The sequence below is a fragment of the Bactrocera tryoni genome, chromosome 5, assembly GCF_016617805.1.
Source record: "Bactrocera tryoni isolate S06 chromosome 5, CSIRO_BtryS06_freeze2, whole genome shotgun sequence".
NCBI lineage: Eukaryota > Metazoa > Arthropoda > Insecta > Diptera > Tephritidae > Bactrocera > Bactrocera tryoni.
The window spans coordinates 41,159,177-41,184,522 of NC_052503.1; the positions used below are offsets into that span (position 1 = coordinate 41,159,177).

General features: G+C 39.3%; 1 protein-coding gene across 1 annotated transcript in view; it reads right to left on the reverse strand.

Moving 5' to 3' along the window:
- LOC120777051 (bifunctional heparan sulfate N-deacetylase/N-sulfotransferase) overlaps nucleotides 1-25,346 on the reverse strand; it is a 128,544-nt gene that overhangs the window by 71,335 nt on the left and 31,863 nt on the right. The window contains exon 2 of the mRNA XM_040108162.1: nucleotides 8,248-8,451. Coding sequence (XP_039964096.1) covers nucleotides 8,248-8,451 — 204 coding nt within the window. The remainder of the gene's footprint in view (nucleotides 1-8,247; nucleotides 8,452-25,346) is intronic.

Sequence of the window (25,346 nt, forward strand, 5' to 3'; positions counted from 1 at the left end):
GAGTAGGCTACTGCCACTACTTTTGAAAACAAATTATAAAACCTCACAGGTTGGAGTGTGTTAAACCCAAGGATGCTTATCTTGATAGTTTGGCCTACGAAATCAGTATTTTTGGCTTCAAAATGCATAAATATTAATGCCATCCATGCCTATCACTACAATCAAGAAGATACATATGTGCCATGACACATTAAAATACACTGTATGGAAAATACCTAAAAAAAAACACTTGGCATTGGCAATACGTTGGGCGCTGATAAAAATTCAAATAATCAAATGGGCAAACGTAATCCATTTATGGCGCAAATAAATTTTTATCTACACAACATTAACAACGCATCATTTCCGCAAACAAAATTCAACAAATAGAAATGGAATAAATGTTAAATGAAATCAAAAGCATTGTTTGATGTCTGGGGACCAGAAAGAAATCGTCATTTGAAAACAATATAAACCCTAATGACTGTTAGTTATTGGGCAATTTGTGAGTCAGGACAATGACAATGATTGCGGCAAAGATTCTACAAAAGTATACAAAATAAAGTGCATACATACATACACACATACACGCAACAATAATAAGGCAAGAGCGATACTATGGGTTGCCGATTGTGTGCTGATGCGACTGTTTGGGTACAGGAGCCCATTTAAACAGTCTTTTACATCATATTAAGCCAGCTTGTCTTCGTGCTTGTGTGTGTGTTAGCATTCAGCAGCTGAAATACCCATTTGCTTGTCAGCGGCAGCAAGCTTATCACATTCCACTCACAATCGATACAACAGGCCATGAACCATACACGAATGAAACTTCAAACAGTGCTGCTTGCCGAAGGAGGAACCGGATAGGAAAGGCACTACCATTTTTGGGTACGCAGGCACACTCCCCCTTTTACTTGTGTTTGTATATGTTTCGCATATAAATATTTACGCAATGTTTTACTTGGAAAAGTTGACAACAGCTTCAATCCGAATGTTATCGCCCACTTAAAGAGCCGGCAGGTACGCATATCACGAGTCACTCCCACAGCCAGGCAGGACTCATGTTCGTTAATAACAGGACAGAAATGGAAACTTTAAGGCCACGTATACTAGAGATATGCATACATACTTAGTCGGTGTGCAACTGACGGTTTGAAGTGCTACTATCGTCAGCATCAACGCTGACAGCGCCAAGTGGCTGAAGGACTTACTTTACTCTACTTTACTTGGCAATGAGTACGCCATGAAATGTGTAAGTATTCGGCCGTACGGGTGTGAAATCTTTAGTATACCGATATACGTACGTACATATGTGTAAATATGTGTGTAAGGGTCGTTGAGCATCACATTGCACTATCATCACCATCGTCACTTGGATTTTCAGTCCTCGTGTCATCGAAACTCAGCGTCACTAACACGCGCTCCAGCATGTGTAAGAAATGAAAGAGGAGCAAATCAAAAACTGAGGAAGAAGTCGAGAATAAAACCAACAGTGATACGATTCATCATAAGTGATTATAGCCAGGCAAGCGTGGCTATGATACGGAGGTTCTTACGTTAAAGACGGGACAATGACCAAAATTTTCAAAAAAAAAAAAACATTCTTTTGCTGAGGTCAAATATGCGATGAAACAACCCAGAATTATGAGTTTGTTAGGTCTGTTTAGCCAGTCAGGCTGGCCACAGCGGGTATTACAGAAAATTGTTAGGCTGATGGGCTTGATAGGACGGCTACTACAGTCTCAGTAACTAAGGAATGGATACGGGTCAGTCCTGATAAGCATGTTATTTTTGTTCAGTAATGTTTGGCATTACATTATGAAAAGACTTTCGCCTGAACAGCGTTTATGAATCGTTCAACTTGACTATGGTAGTTCACGTTCTGTAAAGAATTTTTTTCGCTAGATTCGCTCAATTTATGATCAACATAATCGGCCTACTGAGCTTTCTATTCGCAACACTATCACCCATCTCGCGACCTAGGATTCACTATTGGATAATATTTGACCGAATGGACATCGTCAAGCATCTAGAGAGTGTACACGACGACCGAGCATAGTCGATTTATCGCCGTTCGCAGATCTTAAATTAAAAGTATTCAGAATATGTTTGCGCAAGAACTGAAGCCGCTCGACCTTTCCAAACGACATCGCTTCGCTCTATGGGCTCTTGAAAAGTTCCAAGAAGATCCGATGTTTTGGAGTCAAATTTTGTTAAGCGATGAGGCCCATTTCTGACACAGTGTATGTAAACAAGCAAGAATAGCCGTATTCGGGGCGAAGAGCAACGTGAAGAGATTCAAGAGCTGCCATTTCATTTAGAAAAAACAACGGTTTGTTGTGGTTTGTGGACCGGTGGAATTATCGGCCTATAAATCTTCAAAATGATGCCGGTGACAACGTAATCGGCAAAGGTGACCATTATGGCGCCATGATAACCGACTAGTTGATGCCTAAACTTGAAGATCGTGATCTCGGCGACATTTGGTTTCAACAAAACGGCGTCACTCTTCCCACACATCCACTTCCACTTCGGTGAGCAGATAATTTCACGTTTTGGATCGGTAGATTGGCCACCAAGATCGGACTTTCTCCTGTGGGGATATGTAAAATCTAAAGTTTATGCAAATAATCCCGCTTCGATTCAGACCTAACCATCACGCGTGTCGTTCGTCTGTTATCAGTCGAAATGCTCGAACGAGTCATCGAAAATTGAGCTCAACGAACGGACCAACTGAGACGTAGTCGCTGCCAACATTTGACAGAGATAATCTTCAAAAAACAAATACCAAAGAATGTTCTTTCGAATGATAATAAACATTCCTCATTAAATTTAAAATTTTTGTGTTTTTTCTTTAAAAAAAGTAGGGAACCTCGAAGTACATCACCTTTTGCTACTTCAACTACATGTTACTATGGTTAACTTAGCCCTAAGAAATCAATATTTGAACTCAAATAGTCTCTCTTGTGTTTCAACATAAAGTTACTCGGGTTACAGCCGCGCGTCGTTCGTTAATATAACTGTAAAACTACTTGCACCTTTTATCGTTGAAATATTTATCCTATCACTAATTAATTATTATAGCTTGCGAGTGTGTGTGTCACGCAGTAATTGTGTGTTATAAGCATTTAAGACGATTTAAAATGTGGACACAAAAACAACATTGTAATTAACAACCACAAGTGAGTTTCGTCTACGCCTTCGGGTACAATGGAATACATAGAATCTAACAATGTCTCCGAGGTCAAAGGCGCAATCGCAACCAAACCACAAATATACACGCACTCCTGCATACATTTGCAAATATAACTGCAATATTATATAGCTACCGTGTGTGTGTGTGTATGCGTGTGCGAATGTATTATTGCAAGCATATCAAATGACAATTGCAAGCGTTGCCATCTCCGTACATTCGCATGTTCGCAGCGCCGAGTCAAGTTGCACGATTGAATGTTTACAAATTCCATTGCATATGTTAAGGCGTTGTAAAGCCGCATGTACAGTCATTTGTATTTCTATCAATTCCCAGTGGCTGTGTGTGCGTTTCGTACGCAATAAAGTTGCCGCTGCGTTGATGTTATTGCTGTTGTTGTGCACATTTGTTGGTATTTGTTGCGGTTGTTTCAGTGGCAGCCCATTTCTGGTTGCGAAATTAATTCGCTGACTGTTGCGGCGGCAATAATATTCGACACACAACAATAATGATTGCAATAATAACAGCAACCATCAGGCATTTGCTCTAAATAACTGACTGACTGACTGACTGTGGGCAACAACAACAATAAAAAGTTGGGGCACATTGCGCAACGAGTCTGCACTTGTGGATCAGTCAATACCCACACAAGCAAAAATAATCACACACACACACATGCACATACAAATGCAAATAGATGTTTGTGTGGACGGCTGGCTCATGTGGGAGCGGTAACAATGCATAGCGCTGCATCGTAACTGTAATGACTGCTTGGCACTGCAAATGTGGGTCAATGATTTTGAAATTGTTATTTCTTTCGTTTTTCCTCGCCATAATTTATGTCAGAAGGATCAAGCTCAGATTACTCTCATATGCTTTGCCACCCCGTGTGGCTGGTGGGGAGGCGCTCGCATGCACGGCGGTAATTGTTAGCATACTCTGCGGAGCAGCACCACATTAGCATTCCGCTTCAATTGATTTCGCTTCTAATAAGGAGCGCATGCAACTTGCCACAGTTCAACTAAATTGTGACAAATTTGCGGCAGTATCATGTTGATGGAATATTAAATTATGGAACGTGACTTATGGCGACCTTTGTATGAAGCAAAGAGACTCGGTGGGCGTAAGGAGACTGCTGGCGATTATTTGTCGTTAATGTTGTTGGAATCTAACAATCTATTGACGGTAGTTTCTGACGGGGCAGTAGGGTAATATTTTTTCAATTTTTTGTTTTTTTTTTTTTAATTTTTTGTTCCTTTATACCCTTAAAATTAATGTAAAAACCCACTTTACCATTGGAAGGTTTCGAAAAAGGTCCAAAAATTATAATACAGCTCCACGTTCGGAGCGCTCAGAGTGCCTCACCTCAAACTTTAAGCGCGTTTTTCTCAAAACACTCCTTTTTAAACTGGCGGACATGATTCCGGTCGAACTACTGAACCGATTTGCTTAATTTTTTTTTAATGTTCACAAAACGCCTGGCTATCGTCCCTACTAGATTCATAATTTTTTATAATTTATTGACAATGGTATGACAAAATTTATTTAAAAAAACATGGGGAAAAATTAAAAAAAAAACACGTTAATTACTTTTTTTTATTTCTCAACATTTTTTCATGATTCAGTAGGGACGATAACCATTCACGTACTTTTTAAGGGGGTATTATGGTCTAGAAACTCAAAAAAATCGATTTTTTTTTTATATTTTCAAAGTTTAACTATTCAAGAATATGTGTACAAGAGGATTTTTCAAAATTCAAATTATTTTCGGAGATATAGGCATTTTTCTGACCCGGCATCCAAACTGGTTCGGCCGGAACTAATCGGACAACAGACTTTACGCGAAACTTTAAACGCGTTTTTCTCAAAACTGACTTTTTTGGAACGATACCCACGATTTCCCAGGTTCTACTGGACCGATTTACTTGAAATTTTTATAGAGTCTTCTTTAACGGCTTGTCTATGGTTGGAACTAGCCCCATCCCCAAATTTTTATTTTTATTATTTTAAAAAAATTCGAAATAGTCAGAAAAAGTGATCCAAAAAAACTTTTTTTTTCGCCATTTTGTAAAAAAAAAAATTCCCACTTTTCCGTAGTTCCGGCCATTGCGACATTATTCTAGATTAATAATCGCTTTTTTTTGTTTTCAGATAACTAGGAGGGTTGAAATCATGGGTATGGTCACGTGGAAATTTTTAGAGACCCCCCATTTCGTCAGCTCATAACTTTTGAAATTTTTTACTTTTTCTGTACTCTTCTAAAATTAACAAATAACTAATGAAAAAATGGATAGTAAAAATATTAATTGCCTTTTTTACGACACTTAAAAAATTACCTGAAATTCATGCTTCTAGACCAAAATACCCCCTTAAGAATAAATTGGGTTTTTGTGTTTCAAATGATCTAAACATGAAAAATCGTGTCCGCCAGTGAAAAAGCGTATCTCATTCATCTAGCTACTTATTTCTCCGACAGATGTCATCAAAAAATTCCGAAAAAATTGTTTATAAACTCCACGATATACCTCATGATATGTGAAAAAACTTCTATTGTAGAATAAAAATTTGTATAAAAAAATGTTAAAAAACAGGCCAGATTACCCTACTGACCTTTAATATGCTAGCCAAGCTTGAAAAGCGAATATCTTTCAGACGGGGAAATATAGAGCGAATACTCACATCAGAATACAACTGACTTATTTATCAGCATTTTTGGAAAAATAAGAAGTAAGAAATTACTGACGTTGATCATCATGCCACCTAACGGTTATTTGTATCACCTAAAACTAATCGAGATAGATACATAAGGAGTTGTAAATGAACAGGATGAAAGACGGTCGAGAGATCGTTGAAGACATGTCTCGTTCTGGATGACGACCTTCGAGATCTTCAACTGATGAGAAAATTCAAAACGTGAAGAAGCGATGACAAGAGAGCTCGACATCTCTTGCGAGTCAGTTCGTATGATTTTTGTGGATATTTCGGGTATGAAACGCGTTTTTGCTCGACTCGTGCCGATAAAGCTGAATTTTAATTCCAAAAGGGTATCATAAACAGGTTTTTTGGACATGCTTGATCGTGCGAATTATGATCCCACATTAATGGATAGCATTATAACTGCCGACGAGACATGGGTTTGACATGGAAAAAAGTCAACAATAATCGGAATGGAGGGAAAAAACGAGCCGAAACCAAAAAAGAACATGACAGCATAACATTGATGCATAATGGATTTGTTCCGGAGGAATAGACAGTCAAAAAGAAGTTCTATTTGGCCGTATTCATGTTTTGCGTGAGAACATCCGTCGAAAAGGAAATTCATGGATATTACATGATGATAATGCAACATCGCATCGCGCCACCGTGACCGTGTGACCGAATTTAGAATCAAAAACGCAATGAATAACATTGATCAACCACCGTTTTCACCAGATTTGGCTCTGTGTGTTTTTTCTTGTTATCTAAACTGAAATAGCCGCCCCGTGGAACCCGTTTTCAGTCCATCGAAGAGATACATACAAGTTGTATAACAAAATTCGCTGAAGGGAGCTGAAGGTCGTTCCAAGAAGTGCTTATGAAAGGTGTTTCGAAGACTAGAAAAATCGTTGGCATAAGTGTATTGCATCTGGTGGGGATTACCTTGAAGATAACAAAATAAATATTTTGCATTTTATTTCCAATTTCCGGCTACTTTTTTGCCACAAATCAAACATGTATTTAAACTCCTCCTCAAACGGTGTGGAAATAGATGAATTCGGATAACAACCGAATAATAATATGAATAAGGGTTACATTGGAACTTCCTAAATGCGATATAACTCTTTAAGTAAATACGACAGCATTAAACTGCACGACACTTACAGGTCTAAGTAACCGGAACGGATTTTTATCTGGTTTCAACTCTGCACCATTCCTCCAAACTACTTCAGGAATGTTTTCTGTCACTACAACAACAAAAACAACACATCCTATCTGGCCCAGAAGAGCTTCATGGGAGTCCATGACAAAATTGGACAATAGACGTGGCACTGCCCAACTTTAGGGCAAATTCCATATCTTAGGGTCTACTCAATCAAAACAACCGAATTCGTATTATAGCATTTTCGTGACATTTCTATACTACGGTGCGAAAATTAGCGAAATCGAACAACACCTACACCTACTTCCAGTATAGCGTGAGTATAAATTTCATCTGCTTCCCTTACCTTCCAGTACACAAATTAAGCTAAAATTATCATAACGGTATACGATTTGTATCTTTCACTCTAAATTGTCAAAATCGGACCATAACTCTTCAAGCCTCCAGTAACCGTATATATGAACCTCAGTGCTTTTGGCTGACTTTTAACCGAAAATATTATTGAAGCTCGGAAAGTATATGTTCCTGATACTAGTGTATCTGTCTGTACAAATTGCATAGAATTGGGTCAGTAATTCCCTTATTCTTCATATACAGAATATATAGATTTTCGAACTTTCAGCTGAAACCGAATATATCGGTTCTAATGCGAATGAAATACGGAGAGAATATTTCCAGTAATAGTGAACCTTTGTACCAAAAACGGATAAAATGAGGTGAAAATTTGCCTTAGCTCCATATAACTAATATAAGGATTTTCAAACATCCGGTTGACTTGAACTTAGTTTGGGCAATATGGAACTCGAACAGGACGTTTTTTCTGATAAGGATATGTCGTTATGCCTCCCATGGACCAAATCGGGTTAATACTACCCCCAGTTCCCTTATATCTAATAAAATAATATTAAACCTCCGGTTGCCCTTATATCACAAATATCGGTCAATATGTACCGCATCTTAGAAAAATTAAGTGAAAATATAATACTGGATATACTATAGTTTAATGCCGCAAATATGTGAAATCGGTTCAAAAATTACCCCAGCCAATTTCAATTAAGTTCTGGTTAAAAAAAAGTTTCATTACCATCAGATAGAGTCTTGGTTAAATTAACTAGTACTTAACCGAGAGATGCCTGCTAACCAGACATTGAGAACACGACCATAAGACTTCAATAGTCTTACTTGAATTATAATTTAATAATTAACCGGTACTCACTTAATTCTATTATAGACCAATAGTTCGGCAATATCTCGCCCGAGTCCTGAGTAGGTCGTCTCCACAAACACCAACACCTTCGGATCGATGCGCAGCCGCGCCTCGGAACGATGATCGGGCGCTCGTGATGATTCGCGTGTGTGCTTCCCGCTAACCATTCGACAGTTGATAAGCGGAGAGGGTCGGGTGTCACGCTGAATTAAACTGTAAAACACAAATGAGAAAACAAATATATTAAATTAAAATGAATATAAGTATGACATGAGGGTTGTTGCAAAATGGCATAACAACAACATGCATGTGTGAGTGTGGTATAAATACATGTGTGCATAGAAGGGAAGTGTGTGCACCACAAAATAAACATCCAGTTAATTGCAAGTACGCTTTGGTGTAGGTAAACAGCAAAATGATAATGAAATATTTGAGACCCCATTTGGGTATAATTACGAATAAAATTGTGACCAAATCCATTCTTTCTTTAATATCTTCTTTAACTTTTTTCAATCGGTTTTATGTCGTACATGTGCTACAAGGATTCCATAGGTTTCGTCGAGCAAAAAACTGTTTGTTTTCCATTTCAAATAGAAAATGATATATTTTATTCAAACTTTCAAAGATTTTGAGAAATTTTCATAGAAAAGTATTCAAACCCCGCGATTAAGAGACATTTTTGGAATGTAAGCTCATTAGCTAAGTCCATAAACTATTTATTGGACGAAGGAAAGACAAATATAGCAATGAAATAGTTTTGTACGGCTAACACCCGAAAACGTGATCAACATTTAGAAACTCCTACATTGTCTATACGGCGATCTGGACAGTATAATGGTAAAGAAAAACAAAGCATTTCACCTGCACTTGTCCCGCATTGGCAAGACTATGGTGTAAGCATTTGGGATCTCCACAGTATGACACATTGGAGGAGATATCGATAATGAGGCCACAGTGTCTGTTAAAATTCACGTCAAGCGCAAGCATCCTAAAGGATGACTACTCCTCAAAGACCTAGTAACTCAACTTTTTCTGATATCGCAAACGACCAAAACTGGTCTATGCGTGACTCATTGGCCTACCAGACTAACATAACCTTACCTATAGTCAAGTTTAAGAGCTAAATAGCTTCATCAGAACAATGAAAAGACCATATAAAGGATGAGACTGTCATTTTATTTGAACGAGCTATTAGTAGTGACTGAATAATATCATTCAAAGCTTTATTATACCCAGAACAGGGTATATTAAGTTTGTCACGAAGTTTGTAACACCTAGAAGGAAGCGTCGGAGACCATATAAAGTGTTTATATAAATGATCAGTATATTGAGCTGAGTCGATTTAGCCATGTCCGTCCGTCTGTCCTACCGTACGTCTATATGTATATATACGAACTAGTCCCTCAGTTTTTAAGATATCATTTTGAAATTTTGCAAACGTCATTTTCTGTTCAAGAAGCTGCTCATTTATAGGAACGGCCGATATCGGACCACTATAACATATAGCTGTTATACAAACTGAACGATCGGAATCAAGTTCTTGTATGGAAAACTTTTGCAATTGACAAGATATATTCACGAAATTTAGTATAGATCATTCAAAACTTTATTATACCCTGAACAGGGTATATTAAGTTTGCAACCCTGTAAACACCCAGAAGGAAGCGTCGGATACCCTATAAAGTATATATATAAATGATCAGTACGTTGAGCTGAGTTGATTTAACAATGTCCGTCCGTCCGTCTGTCTGTCTGTCCGTCCGTCCGTCTGTCGGTATATGTACGAACTAGTCCCTCAGTTTGGAATTTTGCAAACGTCTCTTCAAGAATCTGCTCATTTGTCGAAACTGCCGATATCGGACCACTATAGCATATAGCTGCCATACAAACCAAACGATCAGAATCAAGTGCTTGTATGGAAAACTTTCGCATTTGACGTGGTATCTTCACGAAATTTGACATGGATTACTGCTTAAGGTAATAATATAATCTCCGAAAAATTTGTTGAGATTGGATTACTATAGCATATAGATTCCATATAAACTGAACACTTAGTTACTAAAAGAAATGCACCTGTGAAGGATATATCAGTTTCGGTGCAGCCGAAGTAAACGTTTTTTCTTGTTGATGACTTAAGAAAGATATACGCTAAGTAGTCTTTCGGTTTTTGAGATATCGCTCTGAAATTTTGTAAATGTTCTTTTTTTCATAAGGAGTAAAAACTGAGCGATCAAAATCATGTTCTTGTAAAGAATCCATTGTATTTGCGAAGAATATTCTAGCAACCGAAATTGTTTTACTTTTTCTATTTTTTCTTCATCGCTGCTTTCATATTTTGAGCAAATTACATAGCTTACACTACATTGATTACTTTCCAGGGACAATACACATTGTTCGTGCTAATTGTTTAGTGGGAAAATTAACTAATTTCGTACCGCATGATGACTCCAAGGATTTACCCACTGGGTCACATTAACTCTTTTTATATGGACATGTGTGTGCATATTTGTAAACAACTGTAATTGCGTGTTGTGTCGCTTAATTTATGCGTGAGTGTCGAAAGCTGTTGTTTTAGAGTTGAGTGATGAGATTGCCTTTTTCCTGCGTACAGTAGAGCACTAGCAACAACAGCAACAGCAAATGATATCAACAATAAAACAAAATTGTTTGCACACATTTGCATAAAAGTTGTCGAGCGCACACGCATACTCACACGCACGCGTGACACACGACATGTCAACACGGCGAGCGAAATCGCCGAGCGGCAGCGAATGCCCGGAAATGCAATTACTCCACAACTAAATAATAAAAATAAAAAAATATAGTAAAACCTTCAGCCGAATTAGCATAAACCTGGCAAAGTTTCGTGCACTCACTGCCGTTATACGCGCTCGTCTACACCCATATATGTACGTGTGTACGTATGTGTTTATCAACTGCCGTCAATATTGTGCATGTAGAGTAAAGAAGAGTACAGCGCAGAGGCACAAAGCGAGCGAATTTGAACTTTTTGCTGTTTTTGGCAGCAACTTCGGCTTTTGTGATTTTATGCTTTTATTGCCTCATTTACGGCGCAAAGAAGCTTTTACGTTTTTCTGTTTTTGTTTTGTTGGCCATTATTGTTGTTGTTCTGTTGTTTTAACTTAGCTGCTAATGCGGTTGCATTGTGCGCTTTTCATTTAAAATAACGTTACACCTTGCCCGGCAGCATGTGTGTTTGTGGTTTTTGTATGTAGTAAGTGTATGCGCAGTTTCCGGTTCCGCACTTTGACACCTGACTGTATAGATATGTGGTTTCATGCTCTTTCGTATGCCTTTTGTACAAGTGACTAACACAAAATGTGCAATGTGTTTTTATACCTTGAAGGGAGTATATGAAGTTTGCCGCGAAGTTTGTAACACCCAGAAGGAAACGCCGGAGACCCCATAAAATATATACAATCAGCGAGCCAGTGGTTTAGTTTTTGAGATATGGATTTGAAATCTTGCACACCTCCTTTTCTACTAAAGTAGCTGATCATTTGTCGAAACCGGCGAAATCGGACCACTATAGCATGTGGCTGCCATACAAATTGAACGTTCGGATTAAAGTGCTTGTATGGAAAGCTCTTTTATTTATCGAGATATTTTCACTAAACATGAAATGGACTATTGTCGAAAGCAATCGTGCAATCCCTGAAAAAATTGTTCAGATCGGACAACTATTACATGTGGCTGCCATACAAACTGAACGATCAGAACTAAGTTCTTGTGTGAAAAACTTTTGTAGTCGATGAGATATCTGCACGAAATTTGGTAAAGATTATTGTCTAAGTTAACGCTATAATATCTGAAGAAATTTTTCAGATCAAACCACTATAACATATGGCTCCCATACAAACTTAAAGATCAGAAGTAAGTTCTTGTATGAAAAAAATTTTTGGTTGACGAAATATCTTCACGAAATTTAGCATACATTATTGTCCAAGGCCTGGCTAAAGTATAGTATATGCAGAAATTTTCCAGATCGAACCACTATAACATATGGCTGTCATACAAACAGAAAGTTGAAAACCAAGTTCTTGTAAGGAAAAATCGGAACTTGCGAAGGGTACTCTTACTTCGCTGTAACCTAGGTTAACATGTTTTCTTGCTTGCTCTTTTGTTGTTGATATTTGGTACAGTTTTCGCTCACAATGTGTCTTGTTGCAACTCGTCGGTGCAAATGCAAACATTTTATGGCACAATTTTTTTGTTTAAGTGCGTGTGTTCTTGCCTTTATGCAAATTTTTGTTAATGCAAATTCATAGCAAAAAGTTTAATTTTTCTCGCTGCCAAAGTTCGCAAATGCCACTGTAATTCTTTAGAGATATAAAACAAAATTCACACTACACATACCCAAAAGGAAATTCGTTGTTTAGTAAAAACAAGAAATAACGTTAACTTCGGCTGCACCGAAGCTAATATACCCTTCACAGGTGCATTTCTTTTAGTAACTATGTGTTCAGTTTGTATGAAATCTATATGCTATTGTCAACCGATCTGAACAATTTCTTCGGAGATTACATTGTTGCTTTAGAAAAAAATCTATACCAAATTTCGTGAATATATTTTGTCAAATACGAAAGTTTTCCATACAAGCACTTGATTCCGATCGTTGAGTTTGTATGGCAGCTATACGTTATAGTGGTCCGTTATCGGCGGTTCCGACAAATGAGCAGCTTCTTGAAAAGAAAATGACGTTTGCAAAATTTCAAAACGATATCTTAAAAACTGAGGGACTAGTTCGTATATATACAGACAGACGGACAGACAGACAGACGGACATGGCTAAATCGACTCAGCTCGACATACTGATCATTGATATATATGTACTTTATAAGGTCTCCGACGCTTCCTTCTGGGTGTTAAAAACTTCGTGGCAAACTTAATATACCCTGTTCAGGGTGTAATGAAGGAAACCGAAATAAAAATGGAAAAGGCATAATATTGTTGGTGGTTCGATTTCAATAATTAATAAAGGGGCAAAAGTTCACGATCTCTTGCTAGCAGACCGTCGGTTGAAAGAAGGGGGTTTTGGTTGAGATAATAGACATCTAAAAATCCTACAAGGAACCTGCACTGAACAGCAGAGAACTGTCGGCGCAATAGGTGCCGTGTTTGCTCATTCCGAACCACAATTGCAAACGGAAGACTACTTCAAAGTAGCTCGTTACGCTGCTTATGCGAAATCGAAAGGAGTTTCTATGTATATGGATCCTCTGCCACACACCGAAGATTAACAGTGGAATTTACTCGACTAGTAGCAAATACTCGGCAAAGTGATGGCCGTCGTTTTCTAGCACTAACAAGGTGAAATCTACAGCGATTCTTTAGAGTTGGAAAAAACCGGGCTCCACTACCATATAACGAATTACCAATCTACTAGCATGACAACGTTTGAGCTCACACTCACACCGTTGCCACGGCCAAATTTAACGATTTATTATTTTAACTGCTACTCCTTCGTCTATTCTTCAGCTTTAGCTCCGTGCAACTTAATTTGGTTGTCAAATAGAAAGGTCTATAGATATACTGAAATATTAGTCGAGTAAAGATGTTATCGCCGCATCTCTCATAGCTCTACTAGTGGCTTCAAAAGAGTGATTTATACTCTTTTTCCATCACCCGAGTTAAAAAGTTAACCATAAATGTCCTGCAGGGTATGCATGCATGTATTTAAAAGGGAGAGAGTGTGTGCGCGTGTCGCATTGCCATCACTTCATAATGTTGACAAACTGCAAAGTTTTTAGTACACATATAAATAACTCACAGAAATTAAAGGAAATTGAATTATATCAACAACACTACCAACAAAAAGGACAACAACCGCCGGGAGACATATAATATTTTGAGCTACGGGATGAACTCATCAGCCCTAATGGCAGAAGTAACTGTATAAAAACAGACAGAAACAAAATTGCGTTAAAGTAAAAAGTTTGTTGTCAAACAGCTAGTTTGCTGTTGTTGTTGCTGATATTTACATAATATAATCAATTGCTGATGATATGCGTGCTTGACGTGAGTTTCCTGTTGCAGAAGAAAAACTTTCGAAAATGTTAATATTATACGCGTACTTTTCAATATTGATATAACAAAAGACCATTTCGGTTGTTCAGCTGTCAAGAATTCTATGCTGAAGCGAGTAGATACTGCTTCAAAAAATTATCAATTGCAGACATCTTAGCCCTTTTTGCTTTTATGACAGCTTGGCTTCATACTCTTTTATGTTAAAGAATGGTTAGTAAGTCTTTCGAGAATTGGTGAATCAAAACTAATTTAAACTCTAATAGGTCCCTTTTAAGATCCTATAGTGCAATCAGCGTGACTTGCTAGAGGTTTTAAAAGCATGGATCTTTAGTACTAGACTGTTTAAAGACAAATTCATTATTTTATTCAAAGTAGATTTTCATTAAAGGCAATTTGAAACCTGCCAAGGTTTCTTGAATATGGAAGAGCTTGTCACATAAGTCAATCAGGAAACATATAATTTTGTTGCTACAGTGATGGAACTGGATCCTCTTTATGCTATAACAGTAACAGGTTGGTAAGGAGTAGATAAGATGTCATCAACGGCATCGAACAGTAGGCCCAATAAACGTGCTGTTTTGGCGGGGTCGGATCAAATGAAAAAGATTGTCAGATGTGTTTAAAATATCAGAGGCTATTCTGGTTAAGTAGGAGTTTAAATTGCTACAGTATCCAAAACGAAGCTGCGCAAGAGTCACTTTTATTTCTCGCGGATCTTCGTCTGCAATGGGTTGTAGTTTAACTCCAAGTTGTAGTTTGACTCCAAGTACGCCATTCACTGAGAGAGAGTAGGTGAAGGTGTTAATGACACCACTGTGAATGGTGGTCAGTGCATGTCTGAAGTTAATTGCGTCCGAAGTCTGGTCGGCGTATTACTTTATATCATCGACGTAGTTGAAAAAGGATCACTTGATGCTCCTAGGAGGCGGTTCCGCTCCAAACAGGTGACTGCAGGATGATTTCTGCGAAAGCAACGAACAGAAACTGCTTGGAAAGGAGTTCATTATGTTCCTTAACTAGGAGCATACAGGCCTCACTCTGCAGGTGATGGGGGACATTAAGAGGCATCCTGTCGTAATCCGGAATGCGGTATTCTGACATGTTTTCAGCTTCCTCGTCTTCGTTTCATTGCATCCAGGCGACCATATTGATGCGGCGGAGTTCAGTTTTGGTTAAGTTGAGGGCCGACCGCCCGATTGCCTTGTACGTTGCCAATGTTTCTTTCCCCATGTGCTGCCGGCTAGCGTCTTAAGGATTTTGTTGTGGCTCTGAACTTTGACAATAATCGCGGTCGTGTGAGCAGTGAAGAAGCACAGGCTGTAAGTTACACCTCAAATTTTTGGGTTTGAAAGTCGGAATCTTAACGCCATCGACTGCAATATTAAGGTGAAGTCTATGCTCCTTCGTCCAGTTTGAGAATATGGTCGCTCTGGATTTAGCGGGGAAGAGTGTTAAGTTCCGTGCAGCTAGGAAGGGAGAAAGATCGGTAAGATAGCCGTTTACCTTTGAGCACATAGGGTCGATTGCCCCGAAGATATTATCGTGGTATCATCAGCATAAGAGGTAATAGAAATTTCCGGCGGTTAAGATAGTTTCGTGATGTGGAAGTTAAACAGTAACAGGGTAAGGACACCACCCTGCGAAAGCCCTTCTTTAATTCTTCTCTGTTTGGTTTTGATCTGTCAATCGATATGGTAGCCATGTGCAATAGTGACTCGTTCTGAATAATTCTTTGAATCCATTGTCTTAAACTATAACTACTGCCAAATTTCTTGAAGATATCTCGTGAAATGAGAAAGATTTCCATTCAAGCACTTTCTTGATTCGATCGTTCAGTTTGTCCGATAACAGTAGCTCCAACAAATGAGCAACTTATTGGAGACAAAAGGACTTAAGCAAAATTTCAGATAGATATCTCAAAGTCTGAAGAACTAGTTCGCGTACACCCAGACAGACGGACATGGCGAAATCAACTCAGCTTGTCATGCTAACTATTTATATTTTACAGGGTGTCTGATGTTTCCTTTTGGATCCTCTAGTGAGCAGGGGCTAGAATTTGCGGACAGTAAGGTATGCCAGTCGTAAGAGACGACTAAAATTCAATATGCATTATGTCTGTTATTTGGCTTGCCTCGAAATTTCAGTAAATTCTTGGCAGAAATGGTGCTATAATACTCAGCTTGAACTAATATAATAGACTGTGAATGAGATTCCTTCAAATTAAAATACATTTAAAGTTCTAGCGCCAAGTGTCACCAGTCATTGAGTTTGATGGGTGCTCAACTGGTAGTTGCAAAAGCTACAAGATCTGACCGGAGATTTAAATCTGTTACCACCAGGAGCAGTTGGTCCTTGGAGTTCGTTTCAATCTGTCTCACTGGGCTTGGCCTTTGGGGATTTGTTTAAACCTAAAGGCAGGTAGAATTGAAAATTCAGTTTAGTGTGGAGTCGCACTGCGGCCGGGTGTCGGACCACAGCACGGCAGAGGTTTCAGGTCGGCCTCGAACCCGACCAACATATTCCTTAACTATCTTAAGGATAATGTTAAAAAGAATGCACCGCACTTTCTTTCTGGCAAATTTTCAAGAAGTGAGGTCATCGACGGTTATTTTTAGTTGTTAAACTGCAGCGTATTTACATTCCTCAACTTTAATCTAAATATAAATAACTTCGTTTGCCAAGAATAGTTTAATTTGTGCTCCAACCCATTTGCATACGAGCTTTTAATTCACTTCCGGCTCCCTTAGCAGGCCATATTATCATAACACATTAACAGATATTTAAAATACAGTTATTTATATAGTTTTTACTTTTACTTTTTTGGAATCTACTTAACTTTGGCAGCGAAAATAAGAGATAGAACGTCTGCCAGGCCATCTGCGAGCGTCACGGCATATGCATTTGTCGCAATTGCACCTCCTTCTGGCCTTCCGGCGAGTTCGTGTGCCAAAAACAATGCGACAAATAAACGAATATTGCAATGGAAAACCAGGCGACATATTGCATTAATGTATATATCAGCACATCGCATCTTTTCCCATACATATACATATCTAGTATGTGCTTACCTATTTATTCAAGGGTTCACATTGTGTTATTAAAATTCAAGAACTACAAAAAGTATGTGTGTAAAACGACCCATTCAAACTGCATAAGTATGTAAAGAGTATTCAGTATCATACACAATATTTGGGGACAGAACGAGCTTCAGTGCACTATGCTGTTAGAGGAGCTATGATATTATTCTAAAAATAAGAAACAACAATGTTTGAGAACATTGTGGGAAGCAATGCCAAACTTTGGCATCAAATTTCACCATCAGCACCAAGTGAAACGAGTGCAGGCTCGCAAAAACTAAAGCGTATATGACATATACGAGAGCGCACGAGGGCGGCTTGAGAAGCTAATTTCATTTTGAAGAAAATGAAATCATTAGAAGAACTAAAAAACAGTGTCTTAGTGTTTTTAGGTCTCATCCCTTCTCTGCACATTCTAAAATCGTTCTTACTATGCCAGACATCATGGATGAAAACTAGGCTAATATGGGTGATCCAAGTAGAGGAACCTTTTTCAATAGCCTTTTTTTGAAAGATCACGCGTGGGTCGTGTCAAGCTGTCATGTTATTATACTCTCGCAACAAAGTTGCTAAGGAGAGTATTATAGTTTTATTCACATAACGGTTGTTTGTAAGTCCTAACACTAAAAGAGTCAGATATAGGGTTATATACATATACCAAAGTGATCAGGGTGACGAGTAGAGTTGAAATCCGGATGTCTGCCTGTCCGTCCGTCCGTCCGTGCAAGCTGTAACTTGAGTAAAAATTGAGATATCATGATGAAACTATTTCTTGGCTCCATAAGAAGGTTAAGTTCGAAGATGGGCAAAATCGGCCCACTGCCACGCCCACAAAATGGCGGAAACCGAAAACCTATAAAGTGTCATAACTAAGCCATAAATAAAGATATTAAAGTGAAATTTGGCACAAAGGATCGCATTAGAGCAGGGGCATATTTGGACGTAATTTTTTTGGAAAAGTGGGCGTGTCCCCGCCGCCTACTAAGTTTTTTGTACATATCTCAGAAACTACTATAGCTATGTCAACCAAACTCTACAGAGTCGTTTTCTTCAGGCATTTCCATATACAGTTCAAAAATGGAAGAAATCGGATAATAGCTACGTCCACCTCCCATACGAAGATTATGTTGAACATCACTAAAAGTGCGTTAATCGACTAACAAAAAAGTCAGAAACACTAAATTTTACGGAAGAAATGGCAGAAGCAAGCTACACCCAGGCTTTTTTAAAAATTGAAAATGGGCGTGGCGTCGCCCACTTATGGACCAAAAACCATATCTCAGGAACTACTGATCTAATTAATTTTACAGCAAAATAAAAAAATATGTAAATGACGGATAATGAAATCTCGATTATCACTTTATCATGCGAGAGTATAAAATGTTCGGTGACACCCGAACTTAGCCCTTCATTATTTGTTTTTGTTTAGCATTGTTAGGCATTTCAGCATAAAAAAGGCTTACGCCTAAACAACGTTTACTAATCGTTCAACGGTTTTACGAAAGTTCACGTTCTGTAAAGAATGTGTTTCGCGCCCTTCCCTCAAAATGTGGTCAACATACTGAGTGTACTTTTCACAACATCATCACCCATCTTGAAACACAGCATTACTTCTTGGCTAATATACAACAGATTAGACCTAAATATAGCCGCCTTAGCCAAGAAGACCCGACGGTCGAGGGAATCATCTATCTATATTACTTAAAAAATTATGCCGATGTGAACGTAACAGACTATTTGATGCCTGAAATCGAAGCTCGTGATCTCAACGACATTTAGTTTCAACACATATTACATGAATCAATGGATTTATTGAGAGAACACTTCGGTGAGAAGATTATCTCCCGTTTTGGGTCAGTCAATGGCCACCAAGATTGTGTGATATCATACCGTTAGACTTTTTTCTGGGGGGTTTGTAAATTCTAATGTCTATGCAGTCCATCACACTTCGATTCTGGCCGTGGAGCAAGGCATCACGCGTGCCATTCGCCAGTTACCAGTCGAAATGTTCGAACTAGTCATCGAAAGTTGGGCTCAACGGATGGAACCTCTGAGACGCATCCACGGGCAACATTCAAAACAGATAACTTTCAGGTAATAAATTCAAAGAATGTTCTTTCGAGTGATAGTAAACATTTCCCAATAAATTTGAAGTTTCCGTGTTTTTTTTTAAGTCGAGTACCTCGAAATGGATCACCCTTTAGTTGTCGTATATTTAACATTAAAAGTTAGCATCTTTACAACTGTACAGGTAGGTAAGGTACTAATAAATACTGGTGGTATACGTACTCGTATTGTGACCGAAAAGGGAAAATCTTATGGAAGGTAAGATATGGTTTCGTACTTAAAATTCATTAAAAGAAAATAAACAAATGATAAAGTGAGAAGTTTATATCGAAGATCTGTTAAAATTTTGGTAAAGAAGTGTGTAATTCGAAAAAGAATAGTTCGGTGTACCAGTTCCTCTCATAAAAACATATGGGTTGTTAAGAGAACGGGACGACTTTTTAATGAAAAATAGAAAACCGTTAACTGATGCTAAAGTGATTTGATCTGTATACACTTTATTGGGTCTCCGATGTTTTCTGCCTTACAAATTTCGTCGCAAACTTAATTTATAATAAGGTTGGAACCGCGCAGATTATGGAGATAGCGCCAGCCTTAATCAGCTAAGCCTAAGTAAATCAGACTACATCCCCCAAGGTTAGATATAAAGAAATACTTTCGGATGATGAGTGGAAAGCTGAATGGAGAATGCCACCTCTACATATACCGACAGATCCAAAATGAACTTCGAAGTAGTGGCAGACGTATACTCCAACGATATTCCTGTTCGTCCACCACACTTAGCCAACATCTGTCAAGCGGAATAGAGAAGGCCTGCGGTGTTCTATTAAATAACTACTTGAGGACATAGAAAGCCACCATATGCTTGGTTAACCAGGCGACATTGTTGGCCGTGTCGACGCCACAGATTAATTCCAGCTTAGTGAACAATTGCAGGAACGTTTTCAGCTCACTGACAGCTAAAAATTTGGGTTCGCGGTCACAGCAATATTTTCGGCAACGAAAATGCAGACAAGTTGGCAAAGCTAGGAGCCTCATTAGATGAATCCGAGTCGAAGTTAAGGAAGGAAGGGAAGGATCAAAAATAGCTATATTTCACAACCCCTCCATATTTCTTCAAAATCCTGATATGCTATTTCTAATAAATGAGATAATGTGGAGTCTTTGTGCTTGGCTTTGAAGGAATATTATTAATATAGAAAGAAAGGTGGCGAAACACCAAATCAAATTTATTATTAAGAATAATTTAGGAAAAAGGATTGAGTCTTTTTAGAGAACAGATAACTTTAAAAGACAACTATTTCGTGAACAGTCATGTATTCGAATACAATATTTGCCAATAAGAACGAAGTATCTTCATCTAAAAATCAAATCATAAATTTTTATTAAATTGAGCTTGGCTCCATCCATAGAAAATAGTTTATCTCACAATAAATTTTCTATCGCACGAATTAAAGAGAAAAACAAATTTCACTTTATTTTGAGCTTTGCACACATAACATCACTAAATTTATGCGCTCACATATACATACATAAAGGTGAACATGTACAACATATACGTATGAAAACTCCAAATTCTAATGTCTTGTCCACCAGCAAATATTTAATGCCCAAAAGCAAGCACGAGAAAACTAAGTAAAGTCATATTTCGCCTCACTCTCTTCTCGCTGACATGCGCATCCTTCTACCAACTACAGCAACAACGCACTTTATTTTCGTTCATTTAAAATCGTTTGTCAAAAACTATTCGATGTCCATAAAAAGTTCGCCAACTATTTTAAAAAGCTTATAAAACTATTTGTAAAAATGCTAAACAGCGAGAATAAATTCCCCAAAGAAGCCATAAACAGGGCGACCGAAGGAGTCAAGCCAGACGCACACACACATAAGCAAGACATGAGCACACGCGTGGCAGGACTCGCCCATTTAAAGCTTCGACGTTACATTTGCATGTGTGTGTTTTATGGCTAAGTGTGTGTGAGTGTGCGTTGATGAGGCAGAAGAGTAAATTTCGTGCATAAATCTTTTCACTTGAAATTGCACATAAATTATTAGCGTAGATGTGAAAGCCCAAGTGCATAACTCCACGCGCATGTATGCGCGCTGAGGCGAGTGTGAACTGATGCCGCTTGACATACACTAACACACGTACTTACTAAGTATAAAGTATATACATACACATTGGCATGTATGTATTTCGTTGTTGCATGCAACGTTTGACAGCGCGTACAGTGGAGAGTGAGTGTTGGACAGCAGACCGTAGATTATTGGGCGAATGTTGTGTCTGTGCTACATGCCACAAACGCAGTGACGACAAATAAGCGCAACAACAAAACAAAATTTTGCATGTTAAAATAATTTTTGGTCTTTCTGACTGGTCTGCAACGGTTGTGGTGGAGTTAAAATCCTTGACTTTCAAGGAAACTCAAAGCAGTGAACGAAGTAGTAGCAGTAAACCAAAAAGGGCGGGCAGTAGTTTGTCCAAAAGCGCTGTTTATTACAAACAATATGAATGAAAATGTTTGAAGGTTAGGGTGGGTCTTAAAGCCGCAAGTTTTTTTGCACAAATGTATCTAAGTTTCCAAAAACGGGTGCGACACCAAGTTCTCCTGTACACATGCTCGCTCAGACTTGCCGTGTTACAGCCTAGTCCCATGATGTTTAAGAGAACACCGGATAAATAGTGCCTTGAACAATGCCTCAAACTATACAAGCATTATTTGGTACCAATTGGTAAGGTGAAATGAACACCTATTACACCTGGGTTGGGGTCGAGGACAACAGTCCTCGAATTACCCATCTCAATGAGCATAGTGGAGCCAACTCCAATAATTTTCTGTTCCCCATGTTACCGGAATTTTGTTGATGCCTCATTTAGCTCCCCATTAAATGCCAGTAGGTAAAGTGAACACCTATTCCAACTTGATTGGGTTTGAGGCCCATTTAAAATACTCTGGCACGGCATAAAGTTAGTTTTCCCCGCATTTGGGTTTAAACAGCAGTTACCACGATATTCCTCTAAATGCTGACCTCAATGAGGTAATATTTGGGTTGAAGCCACAGCCAACGCCCCCGGAAGTGCCGACCTCCCAAAGCAGAGTGAAGCGAACTCTAAGGGCTTACTGCTCCCCGTGGTACCGGAATTTCGGTGATGCCTTATTTAGCTCCCCAAACAAAGCCAATAGGTGGGGTGAAACGAAAACCTATTCCACCTAGATCGCGTTTGAGGTCAAAAGTTGTAGCTATCTCGAGTTCTGTGAAGTGCTTTGTTAAGCACATTGTTGTTGTTGTAGCGACAAAAACATTATTCAAGTAATTTCAAGTAATGGCGCCGAATCAACAGTCCTTGGCCAGTTAGGTCAGGGTCGGCTGCTTATACCCAATTGTCGTGGGAACGGATGATAAGCACCTCTTAGGGGTCTGCAACTCTCTATCTAAGATTGATTATTTCGGCGCTTATTAAACTCCGTTTTGGACAGCTTCAGCTACACGAAACTTATTAGAAACTAAACCTCCCTTACCAAACTTTTTTTAGAACATAGCTACGCATGATTGACCGTTTGGAAGTGCAGATCTTAACCCACTGAATTCCAGTTTGTCGATGAGCTATACCAAAAGCTCCGTTTGCATCGAGAAAGACTTCTCTGAGCCGTTCGATGCCAAACGAGGTTCAGACAAGGCGATTCCCTATTGTGCGACTTCTTCAATCTACTCCTGAAGACAATAATTCAAGCGGCGATGACATCGATATCTATGGCCACAACAACAACGTCAGCCTCGAAACCCAACGCAGAATAACTCTTGCCAACAGGGGCTACTTCGGACTAAGTAAGCAAGTGAGAAGAAAAGTCTTCTCTCGACGAAGAAAGATCAAATACTACATCCCCATCCACCTATATGGTGCAGAAGCATGGACAATGACAACATCTGATGAGTCGGCGTTACAAGTTTTGGAGGGAAGCGTTCTGCGGACGATTTATGGTCCTTTGCGATACTTACATAGTTCAGTGAATTAAGAGACAGCAGCTATTCTGGCTAGATTATGTCGTCCGAATGAATGAAAAGACTCCGGTTCTGAGAGTATTCGACGCAGTATTTGTCGAGGATGGCAGAGGAGGAGGAAGACCTCCACTGCGTTGGAGAAGGACCTGGCTACACTTGGAGTCAAAAAGCGAAAAGGAAGAACGACTGTCGCGTAAGCGGAATCTACGCCAATAAAGAAGAAAAAGAAGAAGAGCTTCACTTTGTAGTCAGTGTTGGAGAACATAGTCTATCGAATATCCCACATAAATTCGAATATCACAAGTCTCAAAAAATCTCTGGCTTTAGCAACGTCGCAAAAATATAACAATTTTGTACATCGCTCATTTAATATTTCACAGAATTCTTTCTAGCCTCAAGAACCACCCTCAATTCTGAAGAAATACATGTAAATGGTTTCAAGACTGCATTTGGTTAACTTCAGCAAAGACATGCCGAGCAATAACACACATACAATCATACATATTTCAATATTCATGACAACATTTGGTAAAATGTTGCCACTTGCAACGGCACTGCCACACATAGCTAGCGGCAACGCTGGCCCTTCGTGTTGCACACGCGATGTTGTAAGGAGGGCAGCTGCTGCTCCACAGCGCCCAAAAGCACGCAACATTGTTTTGCGAAAATTATTGCACTAAAATGGCAGTGATTTATTTGTGTTCAGTGAAAAGTTCCGTTTCCGGTTTGTGCTTCGCTGCCGCTTTTCGACTTACCACCACTTCTTACACACTCAAATGCATTATGCGGCGCTTTCTTTCCACTTTTGTGTTTGCGTTTTTCGCGCAACGGAAGTCGTTGTGCAGCAAGCCAGCGGACGTCATCATGCCGCACACAATAAGGGCAGCCGGCAGCTGGCAAACAGTGAATGAAGATGTGTCGACCAGACTGACACACCGACAGTTGGACAGATGGACTGATGGACTAACGAACAGCCTGACAGGGCGGCATTCAAATGGGCAGCCAGACAGACAAGCAGACTACCGAGCCGAGCACGCAGACAAAATGCTCGCAAGACTAACAAAGTGGAGCAAAAAGTGTGTGGCGCTTAGACGTAGCATAGCCACGCATTGACACACAAACACCATTGGCCGCGCGTACTGACCGTGCATGGGAGCTGTCGAAACCGTGTACGCCCGAGCTGACGGCGAAATTTATGCATTTGAAACTAATTTGCGCATAAACAAAACACCAAAGCTCGAAGCGGGCGTATAGGAGCGCCGCATTTGCTCCAACATAAACACAGCAGCAACAAAAATCGAACGGCGTAGCCGTAGACATTGGCGCTGCGAGCAGCAGTAGCGGCAAAGCCAACATCAGGCAGACCAAGGCAGCCGACTAGGTCCTGTGCACCAGCCGACATCCACTGAGTGGAGGGCGAGGGAGTGGGGCATATGAGCAGGGTTGGGCGTGCAAGTGCAATGAATGAGCATAGCTTCCGTTGCGGTCGCGTTGCACAAAACCAACGACGTTGCCGCAAGCAACTTTGTACATCTGCAACATTGCAACATTTCTGCTTCTCTGTTTTTTTTTTTTGTGTTGCTTTGCAAGGTTTTTGCTTTCGCTCCACTCATTTTTCCATTTAGCATTTCCGTGCAGGCTGTTTATTATCCAAAGCAATATCGTTGGCTCTATCTACTCCCACGACAAATGGCGCGATGAGATATCGACAATGCCGACCTCGGATCTCAACTACATTTGAAGCTTCTTCACTGCGCATTCCGCCTCAAACGGCAGCAACAACTGCAAAAACATTAGAGTAAAGCACAACTAGAACAGCAAAAACAAGTGCAAAGTAAAACAACACTGTGCTTGAAATGAATTCAGACAAAGGAACGAGAGTGGATTATACCTAGTAATATGATAATACGACAT